Below are 18,926 nucleotides of genomic sequence, written 5' to 3' on the forward strand. Positions count from 1 at the left end.
GTCTCAATGTGGGCAATGCTATCAGCCGCAGGGGCGGAGTGCATGGGAAAGAGTGGCTGGCTTCGTTTAATTTGCACCGCCAACGTGAAGACATCGTCGACGTGGCATGAAAACGTATCGTTCGTCGCCGACTCCCAAATTCATCAAAATGACCGTAAAAACCCGCGTATAGTACGAGGTTTTTTTACTGTTATTAGCGTCCCAAATTTCCGCCTCGTACTATATGCGGATCCGGACAAAAATTTCAAAGTTCGGCTCGAAGTTTTGGTTTCGTTATTGCTCTGTGGCTACGGCTTGGCTTCGTAATATCTGCATGGCTACGACTTGGCTTTGTTATTGCTGCCTGGCTACGGCTTGCTTTCGCTATTGCAGCGTGGCTACGGCATCGTTTCTTTCTTTGTTGAGTGCGAACCTTGGCAGTTCACGTGTTAACCGCGCTTCGCGAAGTGCATCGTTTTTAGTGAAGGAGCACGATGTCGGGGGCACGGAAGCAGTACTCGGCAGCTTTCAAGCGAAATGTGATTTTAGCGGCAGAGGAAATCGGCAACAGTGCGGCCGGGAGGCAGTTTGGCGTCACCGAGGGAAGTATCCGTGGATGGCGACGGCAAAAAGAAGCACTTTTCGAGTGCAGCGGAAAGCGAAGAAGCTTTCGCGGCCCGAAGAATGGGGCATTCCCTGAAATTGAACTCAAACTGACGGAATTCGTCCGAGAACAGCGAGCCGCGCATCTTGCTGTGAGCGTGGAGCTCATGCAGGCAAAAGCCAGGGAGCTTGCGAGAGAAAAAGGCCTAACGAGCTCCACCTTCAAAGCAAGCAAGCATTGGGTTTATCGGTATATGTGCCGTGCAGGATTTTCATTGCGCCGGAGAACTTCAATTTCGCAAAAGCTGCCGGAATCGTTTGAAGAGTTACTGGTGGCTTTCCAGCGCCGCGTTATTTCGTTGCGCAAGTTGAAGAACTTTCAGCTAGGGCAAATCGGCAATGCTGACCAAACACCAGTTTATCTGGACATGCCATCGCCCCTCACCGTGCACGAAAAGGGCTCGAAACAAGTTTGTGTCCGGTCCACTGGGAACGAGAAGACGCGTGTTACCGTCATGTTGTCATGCACGGCAGACGGCCGCAAGCTCCCGCCCTATGTCGTCTTCAAGCGCAAGACAATGCCGAAAGGTGAGCTGCCGAAAAATGTCATCGTTAGATGCCATGAGAAAGGGTGGATGAATGAGAGTCTTGTGCTCGACTGGATAAAGTCCGTTTGGTGTAGGCGGCCCAGTGCACTGTTGTCGTTCCCGTCCATCCTCGTGCTGGACGCGTTTCGTGGCCATTTGGCCGACTCGGTGAAGAAGCTGTTGCGTGATTGTAATACTGAACTCGTCGTTATCCCTGGTGGGATGACGTCTCAGCTGCAGCCTCTAGATGTTTGCGTCAACAAGCCGTTCAAGGACACGGTGAAGCGGTGCTACGCAGAGTGGATGCGGTCAGGTGAACCTGCAGTGACGCCAACTGGGCGGCTGAAGCGGGCATCGCCAGCCACGCTGTGCAAGTGGATCGTGGACGCATGGGCGAGCATCCCAGAAGACCTTGTGCGTCGCGCTTTCAAGAAGTGCGGGATCTCGAACGCGCTCGATGGCACCGAGGACGAGTACCTCTGGGAGGATATGTCAGACAAGGAATTGTCCGATGAAAGCGCAGCGGAGGACGACAGTGAATGAAGTGCTGAGTCCGATTTAAATAAATGTTTTCCCCGAGTTTCTCTCACTCGTATTATACGCGGGTAAACCTTTTTTTTTCCATTTCTCGCCCAGAAATTTCACCTCGTATTATATTCGGGTTCGTATTATACGCGGGTTTTTACGGTGAATTGTTTTCTCATTCAAATGTGCTTTTTTTGGATTGCGCGATAATTTGGAAAATTCTGCAACCCCTTTCCATGTAGGAAAAATCTATCAGCGATTTTACTTGTTTGCATAAAAGGTCAAACTTCAATACAACGAAATTTCGATACAACGAAGCAAGTTGCCGACTTTACCTACTTTGTTATATCGAAGTTTAGCTGCACGTTTTATCGTTTGAGAGACCGGATTGGTAGCCTGCAGATAAGGAGCGATTTGCACAGTTATGTATGCAACAAAAAGTTGGGATAACTTATCAGTTGTTGACCTTAGACAACGATATTACGGCTCACAAGCAACTTTCAGTGCAGGGGCAGCTACAAGGCGTGTTCACGTGAAATAGAACTAGTTCCATGCTTCAGTTTTAATGAAGAGATGTAACTTTAGTAATATTAAGCACTATAAAGGTTTGTGTAATGTTGGACGTCCAAATAATTTGCAGAAAAGTGACAATGGCATTGGTACCAGCCACCAATATAGTCCCTTACAAACCTTGCCTGCTGATTGCCTACCACGTTTATAATGTCCACAGTAATATTTTTCTGAATGAGCAGTGTAATCATTCATGAAGGGCTTGGTTAATAACTTGCAGTTAGCATAAGAAAGAATCAAGTTCACAGACTTCTTTGCTGCAACACGGAGTACTGGGTTGGTGCTGTGCTGCTGTTGTCACGACACTTCACTGCAATGCGATCATCTAAAACAAAATTAAAAAGTGTGTCATGAAGCTGGCAGAACGATGTTTGTATATTCTGTCATCTGCATTTGGACTCGTGGCACCTCGACCAAGCAGCAACCGAACAGAAATGTCACGCAGAGAAATGAAAAAGTTACCTTTTGTTTTTCCGCAAGCATTCTAAGTCAAAAACCAGACAGAAAAATGAAGCTGTATGAAAAGGCTCAACAGACGTATTCATATTCTATGTTCCCAACTGATGTTTCATTATGCACCTTTTCAGATGGGCAAAGTCAGCGCAGCTGTCTTGCCACTTCTGATGCGCTTGCCGGCTCTCTGCATTTTTGTGCTAAGCTTTATTCCTATTCGAGCATAGCAAGGCAGAATGTGCTTTATGGATTAAGGAAGGAGCTTCGAGAGAGTCAGCACCAATACAATTTATGAGAAGGCTTCAGTGCTCATTTGTGGCAGCAAGCAAGCACCTACCTGTGACGACTTGCCATTGCTGCTACTGCTTGCGCTGCTATGCATCAAACATTCTGAAAGGCCCAATAATGCTCAAGAAATGTGCCATGAACGTGTTTGTTAAAGTGAATATTTTTTTGTGGTGTCCCGTCTGAGGTATTTAATGCTACGTTGCTCACGGTGCATGGTTGGATTGTGTGCAGAGCAGTGAGGTAAACAAGCGAAAGAGGTCCCTTACAGTACGTGGGGGATCTGCGCTATTCTTCCGTAAGCTTAACATCATCTGGTGGACACTGGCTGCTCTTAGCTTTCACTGCACTAGAAGTTGATTTTGAGCCAGAGCACTATGCTCGCAACCAATTGGAAGTCTGCTTTGAATCCTAAAGATGAAATTTTGAATTAACAAACTTTTTGTGACAGTTCCATATATTTCACCTTTATAGCATTGCTGAAATTGTAATTCATTCACGTGCGTAAAACTGAATTGGCTGAACATGTTACGGGTTTAATTTTCAGATGTCAAGTGGACTAGCTGGAACAAGCAGGCTATCTACAGTCATTGCGTCAGTTTGCATTAATTTCATAACAGAAAGGCATTGAGCAAAAGTGGCATAACAGGGTAATACACAGCACAAATTTCCTACATACATGGACAGCTTCTGAAGTGAAACATATTGGTGCTAGATATAAAAAGTTTATGTTTCAATTAAAGCCCCCTGCATTTTCCATAACATGCGGGTCAAATGTATTTCAGGCAGTATAGAAACGAGCTTGTTTAGCTGTGGCAAGGTACATGTGGGTGAAGCTGTGGCAAGTTTATGTGGAAGAAAAACAATTTCTCCGATTCTATGCATTAGAGAGGAGATATCGAGCTTTAGCATTTATTTTATGGGCCCCCTTTATTTATTCATTACTGTGGCTAGAACACAGAAATATGACTGCAAACACAGTGTTAGACAATTAAATTCAATAAAAGGGATAATGATACTGCCATCTATGTTCTGAAAGCACCATTTTTGCACAGAAGAAACCCTTTAGGTGTGCCCAATCACTCGCAAGAAGCTGAGGTGGTCAACCTGGCATCAGGAGAAACCATCCGATCGAAAGGTACGAGTGCTTTTCCTTTTTTTCGTTGACACAAGTAGTAATAACTTGCTCAAGCAAGAATTAGTTGAGGCCTTCCATAATAAAATGGGACATGTCTGCAACAGCCATCCTTCTTTCATGCTACATGGTGAACGCACATGTAAATATAGATCTTGTTCCTTTTTGTAGATGATTCACTACTTCTTTTGGCTGGTTTGCTCAATGATTACTTTTTGTGACAATTGTGCCTGTCCTGTGGTGCCATCTTGCTGCCCCTGGCCTGTTAGCCAGCTAGCTTTTATAAACTTATCTTCCAACCCCTCAAACGCATTAGATATTTAGGATCATTACATTGGAATATGTTTAGCTATAGGTTGTCAATCCAGAAAGTGAAACTGCCTAATCTGATGCAGCCAATAGAGCTCAGAAAACTAGGCACACAGCCAGCACTGCAGTAACGCCCACATTTCTCATTCACTTTATGATGTTCATTCAGACTTTCAGCCATCTGCACAATTTGTAACGCTAACTGGGTTAACTTTCGTAAGTTTGTGCCTGATAGCTATAAATATTATAAAGAATTATTCCCAACAAAGGAGAATGCAGAATGAATACAAAGCGCGTACAAATGTTTTCACATTTTTTTTAAAGCTTACACGTGAAAATCAGCAAAATGACAAATATTCTAGTTGGGACAGTCTGCCTCCAAGTCTTCTCTGATTATGAATAGGTTGAAAACTATCGGTAGACAACTTTATTGTACTACTAAGATTATTTGTAATTAAATGCCATAATACCAAAAATACACTTGTAAAAGGAAATTAAAATCCACTATACATTTACCAGAGGTGAAATCTAAGTGTTCTCACACACCAGGCCCCATATGCTCAGCCTACTAACTTTTTTTACACAAAGCTGTTTATGCGGGCCCTGTGCCATCATTGTTGGACTTCGCTAAAAAGGGGCCGTGTGACCTAGCAGGAGAGGAAAAGTTCAACAGGGGGAAAGGCATTGGAGGACCCCTTTTCCCTTGTGAGAATGCTATTTTATACATGAATCTTATATGCTTGTCACAGTGCATTTTCGGTGATCGAGCCAGATCAGCATTGAATTTATCAACGATTGATTCCACCCTGCCGCAAAAGAAACAAATGTTATGCTGGTGGTTTGCGGCCAACGAACAGTGCCCAGTGTTTAAAACGCTATACTAGAAGTGCGTGGCTGCCGGTACTTCTTGCTGGCGCAAGAAGTACCGGCAGCCACGTCAATCGTGAAACCAATCCAACCAATCGTGAAAATGATTGCAGCGCTCGCATCTCCAGTGATGGGCCTTGCGCCCAATATATGGAGTTTTGGATTAGGGGTTCCACATATTCCATCCCAGCTACAACTATGGGAAGACCACGAGTAGTGCGTACTCCTGAGGAAGAAGCTGCCTACCATGAACGTCATCGAGAGTTGGCTCGTGAACGGGCTCGTTGTTGTAGGGCCGACCCTGAGCTGCACGCCAGAGATGCCAAGTTTAACCGGCAGTGCTCACCACATGAAGCACTTCAAATCGAAAATGAGGTGAAAGAATGGTAAAACAAAAGATTCACAATGTAGATTGTTTGGAAAGTTTGACTCGCATGGTGTAACACTCAGTGTAACTAACAAAGCTTCGCTGTTCGACCATCTTCATGAACTGGAAGGGGTGGTGATTTTTCTCCATAAATATTGCACCCTAGTGTACAAGTACAAAGATGTTGGGTAAACAGTACTGCAATGCAGCTACTATATTGAATTACCCAGAATGTTAAATTCCAATTGCAGTGATGGGAATGCCCTTGAGCATTTTGGAGCAGACATTGGAGCAGGTATAATGTTTCAACGAAAGCACACAAAAAAAATTTAGTTGAGTGTTTTCTTTTTATTTTAAAATAAGTGATTTGCAGAGTTGCGGTTGTACGAACCATTCGCCCCCGCTGCCGGCATTCTTCATAATGCCAGCATTGGGACAGCGAGTGCTCGTTTGTAGTCATCCAAAGAGATATTTACAGGTTTACAAAGACTGTGCATTAAATTATGCTTGTTCTTTTAATTAGTAAGTGAATGTTCACTACAGTTCATATGGCCGATATACCGTATTTTCGCGATTCTAAGAACCCCCCAATTCTAAGCACTCCCCCTCTATTTTCGCGAAAAGGTTAGGAAAAAAGTTTGCATTCGAATCTAAGCACCCCCCTATTTGTCAGGAAGAGCGCGTAGCCAAGGTCGCCAAATGCGCTTGCTCACTCTGGAATCATTGCTCGGCGGACCTGCAGGCACGCGGTCAATGCTTCTGTTGGACGCGTTTCGCGGCCATCTGACCCCGAAGGTAAAGACAAAGCTTCGGAACATCAATAGCGACGTGGTTGTGATTCTGGGTCGCAATGCGCCAGTGCTGCAACCCCTCGACGTTTCAGTCAACAAGCCCTTCAAAGCCAATCTCCGACAGGAGTACGAAGAGTGGGTGCGAAACCCCGACTGGAAGAAGACGCCGACGGGAAAACTGCAGAAAGCGTCCCCATCAACCATCGCAAAGTGGATTTCGGACGCGTGGAAGAGGGTCCAAGTGGACGTTGTGGTCAAATCATTTAAGAAGTGCTCGATCACAAACAACTTCGACGGACCGGAAGACGACCTGCTGTGGGATACAGACAGCAGCGATTCAAGCGGTGCGACGAACTCTAGTGGCAGTGAGGGTGACCGAGCATCCTACACAAGCGGTGGGTTCACTATCTGCGCCGATTTTTCTTTTCAATGTTTGCGAAATAAAATGTTATTTCTCGCAACCTATCTCGTCTTGATGTTGCAGCAACAAGAGGGAGGGGGGAGTCATTCTAGATTTTTCGAATCTAAGCACCCCCCCCTCACTTTGGGCATCGCGATCGTGAAAAAAAGGGGGTGCTTAGAATCGAGTAAATACGGTAACTAATGTATATAGACTTGTCTAAGGGTAGCACTTTTTTGTCGCGATTGTGACGTGTCTTGCATGGGACTGTGCCATTTGGCCTAATTTTTCAAACTACGTGTATGAAATCCGCCGTACGCCACCATGATTGCCTCCTCTCGCCCTCTAGTAGCAACGCATGAAAATGAATTGACCGTGATCGGAATTGGCGTACCGAACGCAATTCTTCTCATTTTCTTTTTTTTAATACTGGCTTGTAAGTTTGGGGTGCGGCCCTCACACGGATTTATACGCTAAGAATTTTCCTTTGTGTAATTGCTTTATACTTCGCTATCACTAATACTGCTTCACCTGTCTGGCGAAAGCGCAGCCTTTCTTTTTGTCTGCGAGTCCGAGTGCGGATAAGCTTGGCATCAAAATAAGCGAACAACTATTTGAGCGGGTGCATCAGTTGGGAAGATATAGCGAGGACAAACGGAGACCAATCATAGCCAAGCTGACCGTCTTTAAGGACAAAGATTGCATTCTCTCTTCGGCACACAAACTGAAGGGAACGTCATATTCCATTCGCGAACATTTTTCAACGGAAACTCGACGTGCTAGACAAAAGCTAATTGAATTTGCGAAAACCCAGAATGAAGCTTTCAGTGGACAAGCTGCGTATTGAATCAAGAACTTATATCTACGATGGCTCTGCAAGTGCAGTTGTCCCGCTGAATAGATAGCTACGGTTGGGAGCATGCGCACAGAGTCACCAAGTACTAAAACTAACCCCGACTTCACCCTCGCTATCATTATCGTATGCCAACATACGAAGCATACTATCAAAGCGCGATCTCATCTCTTCCTTCTTGGAAGACAGTAAATCGGACATTATCGCTTTCACAGAGACATGGCTGCATTCTGCAATAACGAATGACGGAATCTTTTCATCTTCAAACATGTACGACATATATAGGTGTGACCGCTCTATTATAAGGAGGCGGTGTCTTGATTGGTGTAAAGAAAACCATTACGTCATTTTTGGTCAACACTAATTCTGATCTCGAGATTGTTTGGGTGGCCTGCACGATCTCATCTTCTAGGATACTAATAGGTAATTGTTACCGTGCACCAGATTCTAACATTTCTTTCATCAATGCTCTCCACGACACAATAAACAAAGCCATTGAACTCTTCCCGGCTGATTTAATTTCTCTTCTTGGGGATTTCAATTATCCACTAATCGATTGGACGAATTTATCATCTTGTCATATATCGTCTGAATTCATCAATTTGTCTTTAGACTTTAATCTCTTTCAAGCTGTCGCGAAACCCACACATGGTGCCAATGTTCTAGATCTTATTCTTAGTACAGCACCTGAAACAATAGGTCACATAGAATATTTGGATGGTTTTAGCGACCACCATTTGCTCCAAATAACGATAAACACAACGCCACCGGTTACGGGTAAAACGAGAAAACAAATTCGTGATTACAATAAAGGCAATTATAAAACAATAATCTGAGAATTTAAAACTTTCTTCGAAAACACAATGTGGCCATCATTTTACGATAGATTCGCTGAAGAAAACTGGCTCATGTTTAAAAATACACTGTGCGCATTAGTAGACAAGTATGTTCCACTCATAAATATAGCTAACGATAAGTTGCACCCTTGGTTTACTAAAAAGCTTCAGCGCATGAGGAACAAGAAAAAAACGCTTGTATAATATCGTTAAGCGAGATCGCACATCAGCAGCGTGGCAGAATTACAAAACGTACCTTAAATCATACTGCTCAGCTTTAGGTGAAGCTAAAGATAAATATTTCTCTAATGATCTTCCTGAGCTGCTTAAGAACAATCCTGCCAAGTTTTGGAAAATAATAAGGCCTAACAACGAATCAGATGATTTGTCATTACAAAACAGCAGCAATATTCCTATTCCAGAGAGCGAATGTTCGGAGGTCTTTAATTCATTCTTCAGCTCTGTATTTACACAGGAGAACACTTCAAATATACCTTTTGTTTCGGAATTAGGCTACCAATACATGGAACCTATTGAAGTCACTTTGGAGGGCCTCTCTTCTCACATAAATAACCTTAAGATGTCTTCTTCATGTGGCATAGATGGGATAAACTCAAAGGTTTTAAAGAATACGGTAGAAATATCAAGCAAAATTCTTTTTCACATATTCAGACAGTCACTTGCGACTGGCCACCTTCCCGCAGATTGGAAGATGGCGAAAGTTATACCTGTATTTAAAAATGGCAACAGGAAATCCTGTGAGAATTATCGCCCCATTTCATTGACATGTATTCCCTGCAAGTTGCTTGAACACATTATCGCTTCGCAGATTTACAGACATCTTGAGACTAACAAATTCCTTTTTCATAATCAGCATGGCTTTAGGAAGGGCCTCTCGTGCGAGACACAGTTATTTGAATTTACAACAGACCTACACACTAACTTAATTTATAACTTACAAATTGATTGCTTGTTCCTTGATTTTTCGAAGGCATTCGACCCTATCGCACATTGTCGCCTAATATCAAAACTCTCCGCACTTAAATTGGACTGTCTTACCTTGTCATGGCTCCGAAATTTCCTGTCTAATTGTCAGCAGTTTACTATTGCAAATAACTACTCTTCCTCCATAACGGACGTTTCTTCTGGTGTACCACAGGGTAGCGTCCTCGATCCCTTGCTTTTTCAAATTTTTATTAACACCTACCTGAAAATTTGTCCTCCTCCATCAGAATATTCGCCGACGACTGCATAATTTATCACCCAATTAAAAACTCAGATGATCATCTCATTCTTCAGCAAGACCTTCAACAAATCATTAGCTGGTGCAATAAATGGCTAATGACTTTCAATACTACAAAATGCAAAGTAATGTCGTTTACCCGGAAGTCGGCAACCTCACCTTACCTCTACCATATTAACAATTACACTGTAACAACAGCTACACAATATAAATATCTAGGAGTTCTATTCACATCGGATCTTTCCTGGACAGAGCATATCACGTCCATTTCAGCTAATGCCTGCCAATCGTTGGGGCACTTGCGACGCAACTTAAGAAATGTTCCTTCAAATGTTCGCAAGCTAGCTTACCTAACTCTCGTTCGTCCCAAGCTCGAGTATGCATCTCCCATTTGGTCCCCTCACCAGAAATACCTCATTGAAACACTAGAACGGATCCAGAACAGAGCAAGCCGCTTCATCATAAACGATTACAGCTACCAGTCTAGTGTAACACAAATAAAACTTAAGCTTTCATTACAATCCTTGAACACTCGTTGAGACATTGACCTTTTATCACTGTTCCACAAATTCCTTCACTCCACTCGAACACCTGCATGCTTGAAACCACCCTACTCCACGTCACATAGGCTTCATAATCATTTCAGCTATGCCCGCCTTTACGGTTCTACAAAAGCATTCCATTACTCTGCTCGTCCTCGTGCTATCAGAACATGGAATTCGCTCCCGGACAGCATTGCATGCCAGTCCAACTACGATTCATTCCATGATGCCTTGACTGAATGCATGACTAAAGAAATGTGAAGTTTTACGTTTGTCGCACAATGCTTTCTATACTTGCATTATCTTTTACAGTTTATTGTCGCATTATTACCGTTATGTCGCTATGTTTACGGTTGCGTTGGAATGTCGCGTCCGTAACTTTTCTGTTATTATTTTTTTCATTATTACTGTTTAACACTCTCATGTTAATTACACGACTTCACTGAAAACAATCTGTGGGATTTATTCCTTGTTATTATATTATGTTTTCTTCTTTTCCCTAGTCAATTGTGAACTAAATAATTCTTTTTTCATCTCGGTTGCACTTGCGGTTGTAGGTTGTAAACAGATACGGTTTATAGATGTCTTGTATTCTATGTATTTTCTATGTACTGCCCCCCTAACTCAATGCCTCACTTTGAGGCCTGTAAGGTATTTTTAAATAAATAAATAAATAAATAAGTAAGCACTGCTGCGCATGACTGCTACTGAACCTGATTTCGGGTGAATCCAGCTTGGCTTCATTTTGGTTACTGAGTGAATTGCATATATATTTATGACCTCTGCATGCAAGATCCCTAATAAATGTTGCAAGTTATTAAAAGAGCTTTTTTTTTTATTGCCTATTGGAATGAGAAGCAATACTGAGACACGTATCACTCACGTGCATTTCGCATGCCGTAGATAAAATACTCTACCGAAAGGGTCACTGAAGTCTGCAGGTCTTTTTCAGGATTAAAAAAGCTTGCACAACAATTTGAAGCAAGGTGAACGCACAAAAACATATTCGTTTTCTAGGCATAGGCTATTCATACCATTAGAAATACTTGTTAGTTGACTACCTCTTCTCTTGAAAACGTATAATAAACTTTGTCCTGCGTATATATGCAAATATATTTGTGCATAGTGTTACCGATAGAAATTAAAAAAAAAAAAATATTGAAGTGAGAAAGTATGGATGATGTAGCCACCGCTGGTGCTTGTCCTCTTGTCACAATTTGCAGAAATAAAGCGAAAGTATGAATTAAACACTGTGATCGTACCCACTGACAATGATGCAGTAAGCTTTTAACCACAATAATATTCTAAGTGAAAAGGCGTCAACTCAAAAGAAACCTCAAATGATGTGGGCAACAGAACTCTGGTAGTGACACTTAGTGAGGGGGAATAGACTTGGGCATCGCAAGGCTCTGCCCCCCCTTGCGATGATGCCCCCTCCGCCCCCCCCCCCCCCCCTCTGGAAAACTTCAAAGAGGGCTCGGGCCCTGGAGCCCCCCCCCCCCCCCCCCCCCCTCTCTCTGGAAGCATCGTTGGAAATCCTTCGAAACCCTTAAAAACAGCAGACTTGTTCCTTGACCTCGTTTATCAGGACAACCTTACACTCCAACGTCGGTGACTTGAACCGTTTATACACCCCCATGCAAGGGCAATTCTTGCAGCGTTCACTAAATCCACAGTGAAGTAACACAATTTACATAGCATAGCACGCGGATGCACAAACAGAGAAAAGCAGAGCACAGATAATAAGCAAACTGACGACACTCCACGCAAAAGTGAACATGCATGTTGCAGAGGTCGTGTGTACCTTCTCGCGTTTTGTCAGAGGTAACATCGACATTTCGCTCGCAATATCAATGAGATCGCAGCCGGCAGTGTAGAGCGGATTATAATAATGGTGAATAATGAAGTGAAATTCACTACGAACTTGTGGTCCTGTCACTTTTTGGCAATATCACAGCTGCACAGCATGCCTCATAATGCCACTACGGCGTGCCTCATAATGAAATTGTTTTGGCACATAAAGCCCTAAAATTGAAATTTTTTTAGTTTCTTGCAGTTGTGTCCTCGAGGAACTAGCACATCATTGGTAGAACTGTTCTCTGCCAAGACCATATTTTCCACAAATCCTCAATTTTGCAGTCTAATGTTTACCTGTACATGATTACTGTGTTTGGCAAGCATGCTTAACCCATAGCATTTTATGAAGCATTAGAAATTGTAATAGAACACTTTATACCCGTCACACAGGCACGTCTTTTGAGCAAAAGGACTTCCCCCGGAAAAGTGTACTGCTTGCAGACACACGACAGGGGAGCGATCTCTTTTCTTCAGAAGCGGTCTTTTCTGGAAGCCAAGTTCGTCTGTTTTCAGTTGAAAAGGAGTAGCCTCGACACCAGTGGGTGCCAGCAATTATGATATATTAAAAAACTAAGCAATTGCGTATTTTTCTGTCGCCTAAGCTCAACGTAAAAAATGATTTTGTGTCTCGCAGAAGTTGCAGTAAATCCAGTAATGCTCATTTTCCTCTGCACCCTCGTAACCAGGTCGAACGGGTCTCGAAACCAGGTCGAACGCTCTCTAAAATACTACAATAAATCTACATTAAGGTCTCTTAATCTGGTGTTATTAAATTTATTTGAAAACCGTGTAATAAAAGAAGTTTTCACTTTATATTTAGAGATACATCCGTCTATTTTGGCTGATTTTGTTTCGAACGCTAGTGCCACACTTTCCGTAAAGCGTGTCCAAAGGAAACACTGAGAAGAGATTTTCGATGCCGTGTGTCTGCCGTGCAACACCTCTTCAATGAAAAGTATTTCAACTTGGTAAAAGAGTTTATACGTGCTCATGTGACAGAGGTATTAAACGCCTACAGTCTAAATGCACTTAAACCAGAACCAAACAGCTGGCAATATTTGGAAAGATTGGATGCACTTTGTAGTCTCCTTTCTTGTGATCGTCTACAAAGCGCATCCAATCTTTCCAAATACAATGAACCAACTTGCCCCACAATGCATCCTGCTAAGCTGGCAACATGTGTGACAGGAAAAACCCTTACCATTGTACAAAGCACTGTTGGCCACGCCTCCCACAACTGCTAGGCCAATGCCAAGCTTGCCAAGAGTGTTGAATATTTGTGCAGCCATTGTTCAGCAGCTGCGCCTGTCAGGAAGAGATAACCAACTCGATTTCTGCTGCCACCTACAAAGTCATGAGTGCAGTTGAGGGCCTTCAAAAGTCCAGACACGAAATCTGACGGGTGTCACAAATTAGTCAATTTTATGAAGAGGAAATTGTGGTCACTGACTAAGTCAAGGTGAAAAACACAGCCGTCTCGGGGCCCTTACAGGTTGCTTGATCAGGACCCATGCAGGTTCCTTGATCAGATCAAGGTACCCGCACGGGTCCCGAAACGTCCGTTTTTCACCTTGACTTGGTCAGTGACCGCAATTTCTTCATGTTACCCGACCAGGCGAACGTTCGTCGACCACTTGAATACTGTCAATTTTAACATAAATATGTGCCGTCCACCTTCGACAATCTCCTGCAAGTTACCTTCGAGGTAGTAATCGGTGATTGGCAGGGCAGGATATTCAGGCGCATTCTAGACACACTGACATAACATGGCTTCTGTGCAAAGCAAGGATGCCACAATGGCTGTACCGAAAACATGCTCAATAAAGGTTAATCTGCAAGCAAGCGTCACAACGAATTCAGCTTGTATACATTCCATTGGAATATCGGCACAGAGCTACGGACACTTATGGCGTTTTTATCGGGCCTAGCTTGCACGTGCTGGCAGCACTAGACAGAAATACCGGCTGTGTGTGCGCACCATTCCCGAGGCCGCTCACTAAGGCGTTCCCCACAACGTTCTCGCTGCTTCAGCACGGCGACCTCTGTGGGAAAGCATCGGACTATGAATGCGACTTTATCGGACGCCCAGGGGGCATTGCACCTTTCTTTTGCGAATGCGGGAGCACTACACGGGCTACCGCACGTGTTGCTGCTATCGACATTCACGTGGACGGCGTGACCAACTCGAACACGCACAGTACGCTTAAAAACCCACGAACATTATTAAGGATGTACTTAAAAGCAGATAAAGGGGCAGCGGTTGGACTGACGCGGGTTGACTGGTGGCATCATGCTAGAAAAGGTGAGCTTAGCATCACCAGCGCCCACAAATGCAGCACCACTTAAGCTCGCTCGTTCCGGCAGGTTATATTCGCCATTTTACCACGGCTCACCTTCAGTAATCCTTCAAGCCTTGTTGAGCAGCACTGCCGGTCCACACACTATGCTGTCAGCACCATAGATTAAGAACGTCTGCACCACGGTCTGCAGGCGTTTCAGTGGAGTAGATCTCCAGATCCAGTACAGTCCGACTAGAGTGCACTAGGATTATTCTAGAATACAGTTGAGTGGGTGAAATGCATTAGTGGGTGGCACCAGGGTTGCCAGGTCCAAAATGTGAAAAGTAGCCAAAAAATCTCGGAAAGTAGGCAGAAAAGTAGCCAACTTTGGCCACATACAGAAATGTAGCCAAAAAAGTAGCCATGCTATGGAAAAACGTTGCATTTTCATTTATTATGCAACTCTGAAGACATTATCACTGCCAACCCTTAAAGCTGCTTTTAGTAAATGTAAGAACATACAAAAATATTATGAAACGTGTATAAATGACTACAGCTAAGAGCGCTTTGATCAGCATGTAATATGACTAGATTATTATCACAAATCAGAATCACAGCTCCAGTTCAGGTGTAAATGTTTGAGTTAATCACGGCGCACATTTCTCGAAGAAGGTCAAAGCTCAAGGCATCCTCGAGCGATCGCTTTCGCGATTATTTACGTGCGATTTTGCGTCTTGGCATCGGACGTGTCGCAGGCCGTTTGTTACGCTCTGCATAGTGAGATGCCCAGTCGCGCGAAATCTCGCAAAAGTTATTGTATTCCAGAGTAGAGCTGTATATTTTCAAGCTGGGAACACATACATGGACCGACTACGCCGAGAGCGCGCCGGCCAGACCGGCCGCTGATCATGCTGGTAGCATGTTTACGTTTATCCCGTGACCAGTTGTCCAAGTGTTCGATTTTGCAAACTTCGGGCAGCTTCGGGTTGTCCTAGGATCCCACCTTACGTTGCCTTCCCATGAGGACCGGCACTAGCTGGCTGCCGTCTGGCTGCCAGAACTATGAAGCCCTATGTGTGGAAGGCCTGACGTGGAACGTCAATGCGAAGATGGAACACGCTGTGACGTCACCAGTGCAAAATCCTTTGCATGAAATGAAAGCGCCAGAGTCAGATTGACAATGATGATGGACCAGCTTGAAAAGATTTGAAGTGTCGTTGTTGCGGGTTGGCCTATATATTTGCTAATGTTGCTGCATAATATGAGCTACACAAGTTTCTATCCAATTTTTACAATCGTCAAGCTATTTCAAAAGTAGCCAAAAAAGTAGCCAAGTAGCCAAGGCATTTTTTTCGGCCGGCGTTGCGCGTACCCGGTGGTTCGAACGGGTGCGTTGCGTTCACCCAAATAGCCAACTAATACTGATTTGGCTTGGCTCCCGTTGGATTTTTAAAAGGCAGCGGTAGTGCGCTTTGGACATTTCTTGTGAGCGACTGTGAAACAGGGTGTAACCTTTCTCTATGGTGAAACCTTTACGAGGTGTTTCTGCGTTGTATTTTCGATTTAAGTGGTCTTCACTGCCGTGGTTAGTTTGTTTGGCTGGTTAGTACATGTGCAAACGCTCTTTTGTGATGTTCTGGAGTTGTGGAAGGTCGTCGCCCCTATTGCAAGTACTTGCGTTGTCGCGACATCATTCGAACACTATACAATCAGAGCAGAAACAAGTGCTATAACGTACCCCGGTGGTCGTGTAGGCGTCAGCTCTCGAAGTATTGGGCAATGCACGGTGGGAGCCCGTTTTATCTGCGGATGCGTGCTTGCACCAACTCTGACGAAACTCTGATCATTTGGGACCTATGAAAGCAGTGCTGTGTTGTTTTTGTTCCCTGCTTAGTTCGCCTGTTTACATACTCGCCTGAATGTGTGCTATTGTGATTTGTAAGTTTTCCCCCGTCGGTCTGTACCAGATACCTCGCATTCAGCTGCTTGTCACCTGTGGTCGTTTTATAACTTTGCTGCAAAATTTTGTCCTTAAGTCGAATAAACTTGGGAAGGAAATCGTGAAGCTTTACTCCCGGAAAGCGCTTGTACGTCCATAGAATTTACAGTTCAAATGCAACACATATCCTCATTTAAATTTTAGAAGAATTTATGATTTCAGTAAATTGAAATTGCAGTTAAACAGAATTCAATAACTTGAAGATTTCTATATGCACACCAAATAAGTTCTGCAAAGTAAAACGGTTTGTTACATTAAAGTTCAATATATGGAGGTCTAATTGTACAAAATTGATTGATATAGGGGTTGATTGGATACAGGGTGTGCATATTCACACGCCTGCTCCCTTAGTCAGTCGTTACGTGCCGGTCTACTTGGGCAATAAACCAAGCAACAATGTTAATGTTTTCGAACTGTTCATATATCGGGAGCACACCAAGAAGGTGATCTAAAACCTCCAGGCATATGGTGACTTTCTGTTTCAAAAGAAAAAAAAGTAATAGTAATAATGTGTACAGTGGCATAGCAGAGTAAACAAACAAAAAAGCTGTCTTTTTAAGGCAATGCTACATTTTTTTTTCTAATTACAGCAGCCGTGCAAGGTGTTCTAGATCAGTTACAATATTTGAAAATTCATTGTGATGGGCCAGTCTGTTTCCCTTAGTGTTATAATGGCCTCATATTCTTGTGAAGTTAATCATATTACTCCTGTATCCTTACCACATTGAACTCCTGAAATGTTTTATCTTGGCCACTCCTCCTCATCCACCATGCTTCTTCTGCTTAATAGTTCTCAAGGCAATTATATTGCCCTCCTCTCCCTATTATTAAGGCAAAGAAACAGATCCACATGGCCATCACAAACTAATTTTCACTTGCACATGCCCTGACGTTCAAAACATTGCAGTTGAGCTAGAAGCTAGAGGGAAGCTAGAATTAGCACTAGTGAAATGTGAAGGTTGTTAGCAAAGGTGCCCACAGTGTGTGAGGCCACAGTTTATGCGAAGATAAAAGTTTTGAGAAAAATTATATAAATTTTGCAGTTGATATTGTTGTTTAATTAATGCTGCTCTTGCTTTAGTTATCTTTTTTTTTGTCACCATATGTGTTAAATGTCACAGCATTTGATATTATAGCATTGACATATATCAGTGGGGGGGGGGGGGGGGTCCTCATCTGGATAGTTCATTTCTAATGCATACACTTTGCATGGCTTGTTCGCGTTGCCAACACCTACTGTATTACTTTGCAATTAAAACCTTCACAATTGTTTTTCACACAAAAATAAAACAAGCAATCTAAAAATGTTCCTTTGTATCATGCAATATAGCGCTCCTCTCACCTAAAGCTGTATGTTCTCGAGACACAAGTAAACAGCTACATGTTAGCTGCAAAACCTCTTAAATTTGCAACAATATCGAATATATTGAGACAAAAAAAATACCTTGGTGAACATATTGCTGCAGATGCTGACCAGCACATGAGTAGTGCTTCTTTTATTACAAACATTTAATCACCTTGCAGAGAGTGTCTACCACTTAAATCACAATCATTTTATTGAGATATTTTTGTGTCATTTGCATGTGGCAGAAGCAGGAAATAGTAAGCTGACTCTGCCTTAAAGCAAACATATGCATGAGAGAGCGCTTAAAGCATTACTTGTTCAAACCAAGGCTTTGGTGTCTAGACTTCACGACGAAGAGAGTAAAATGTGAGGTCACTTGCCCTGTATTCTGAAACCATCTATGACTGGAAGCTTCATTCCACTGAGCTGAGCGCAGTGCCACCCCTCGACTGAAGCCGACGCTGTGTTTCACAGTAATTGACATGAAGTTTAATTAAAGCTAAGCAACCACATCTGTCAAGGAGCGGGGCTGCTGTGCATTTGAATCCAGGTGGAGTGGTGAGTGGAGAATACAGGAGTTAGTCATCTTTACCTATCCTCGAGCTTCTTAAGAGATTTCCTACAACATTTAAGCTCAGCCTTTCTGTTTTCTTACAGCATGGTTATTACAGGTGGTACAAAACATTCCATTGTACAGTTTCTATAATTCTTTGGGAAAACATCCATCACCTCACTAAACAGGAATAGGTTCACTGGTATCATCTATAGTGTCTCCATCCAAGACCTATTGCTATTACAAGGCATTGCAGACATTCAGTGACGTAGCCAGAAATTTATTTCAGGGAAGGATTCTCCACTGGCCATTACCACTCCCCCATCACCTCTCTCTCTCGCACTATATAAATGTGTGGAGGGTTTTACATCACACCAAGACAAACTCCTAGCACTCCCCGGACAGGAATGCTTTAGCAATGAGGATGCACATTTTTACGTTGTCAAAACAACTTTGCTTAACTTCTGACAAAAGTTTTTCATTGCTAAGGCATGCAGCCACTATGCTTAAAATTATGCTATCATCCTTGTGCTGTTTTTAAAAATGAT

General features: G+C 43.2%; 1 protein-coding gene across 1 annotated transcript in view; it reads right to left on the bottom strand.

The window, feature by feature from the left end:
- The window catches only part of Phb1 (prohibitin 1), a 97,670-nt gene extending 82,868 nt beyond the window's left edge, over window positions 1-14,802 (bottom strand). The window contains exons 1-2 of the mRNA XM_050191449.2: window positions 14,596-14,802; window positions 13,404-13,507 (exon numbers count right to left, since the gene is read on the bottom strand). Of these exons, the coding sequence (XP_050047406.1) occupies window positions 13,404-13,491 (88 nt within the window). The 5' untranslated portion in view covers window positions 13,492-13,507; window positions 14,596-14,802. The remainder of the gene's footprint in view (window positions 1-13,403; window positions 13,508-14,595) is intronic.
- Between the last annotated feature and the right edge of the window lie 4,124 nt (window positions 14,803-18,926).

Source organism: Dermacentor andersoni, chromosome 1 (genome assembly GCF_023375885.2).
Source record: "Dermacentor andersoni chromosome 1, qqDerAnde1_hic_scaffold, whole genome shotgun sequence".
In the NCBI taxonomy this organism is placed as follows: domain Eukaryota; kingdom Metazoa; phylum Arthropoda; class Arachnida; order Ixodida; family Ixodidae; genus Dermacentor; species Dermacentor andersoni.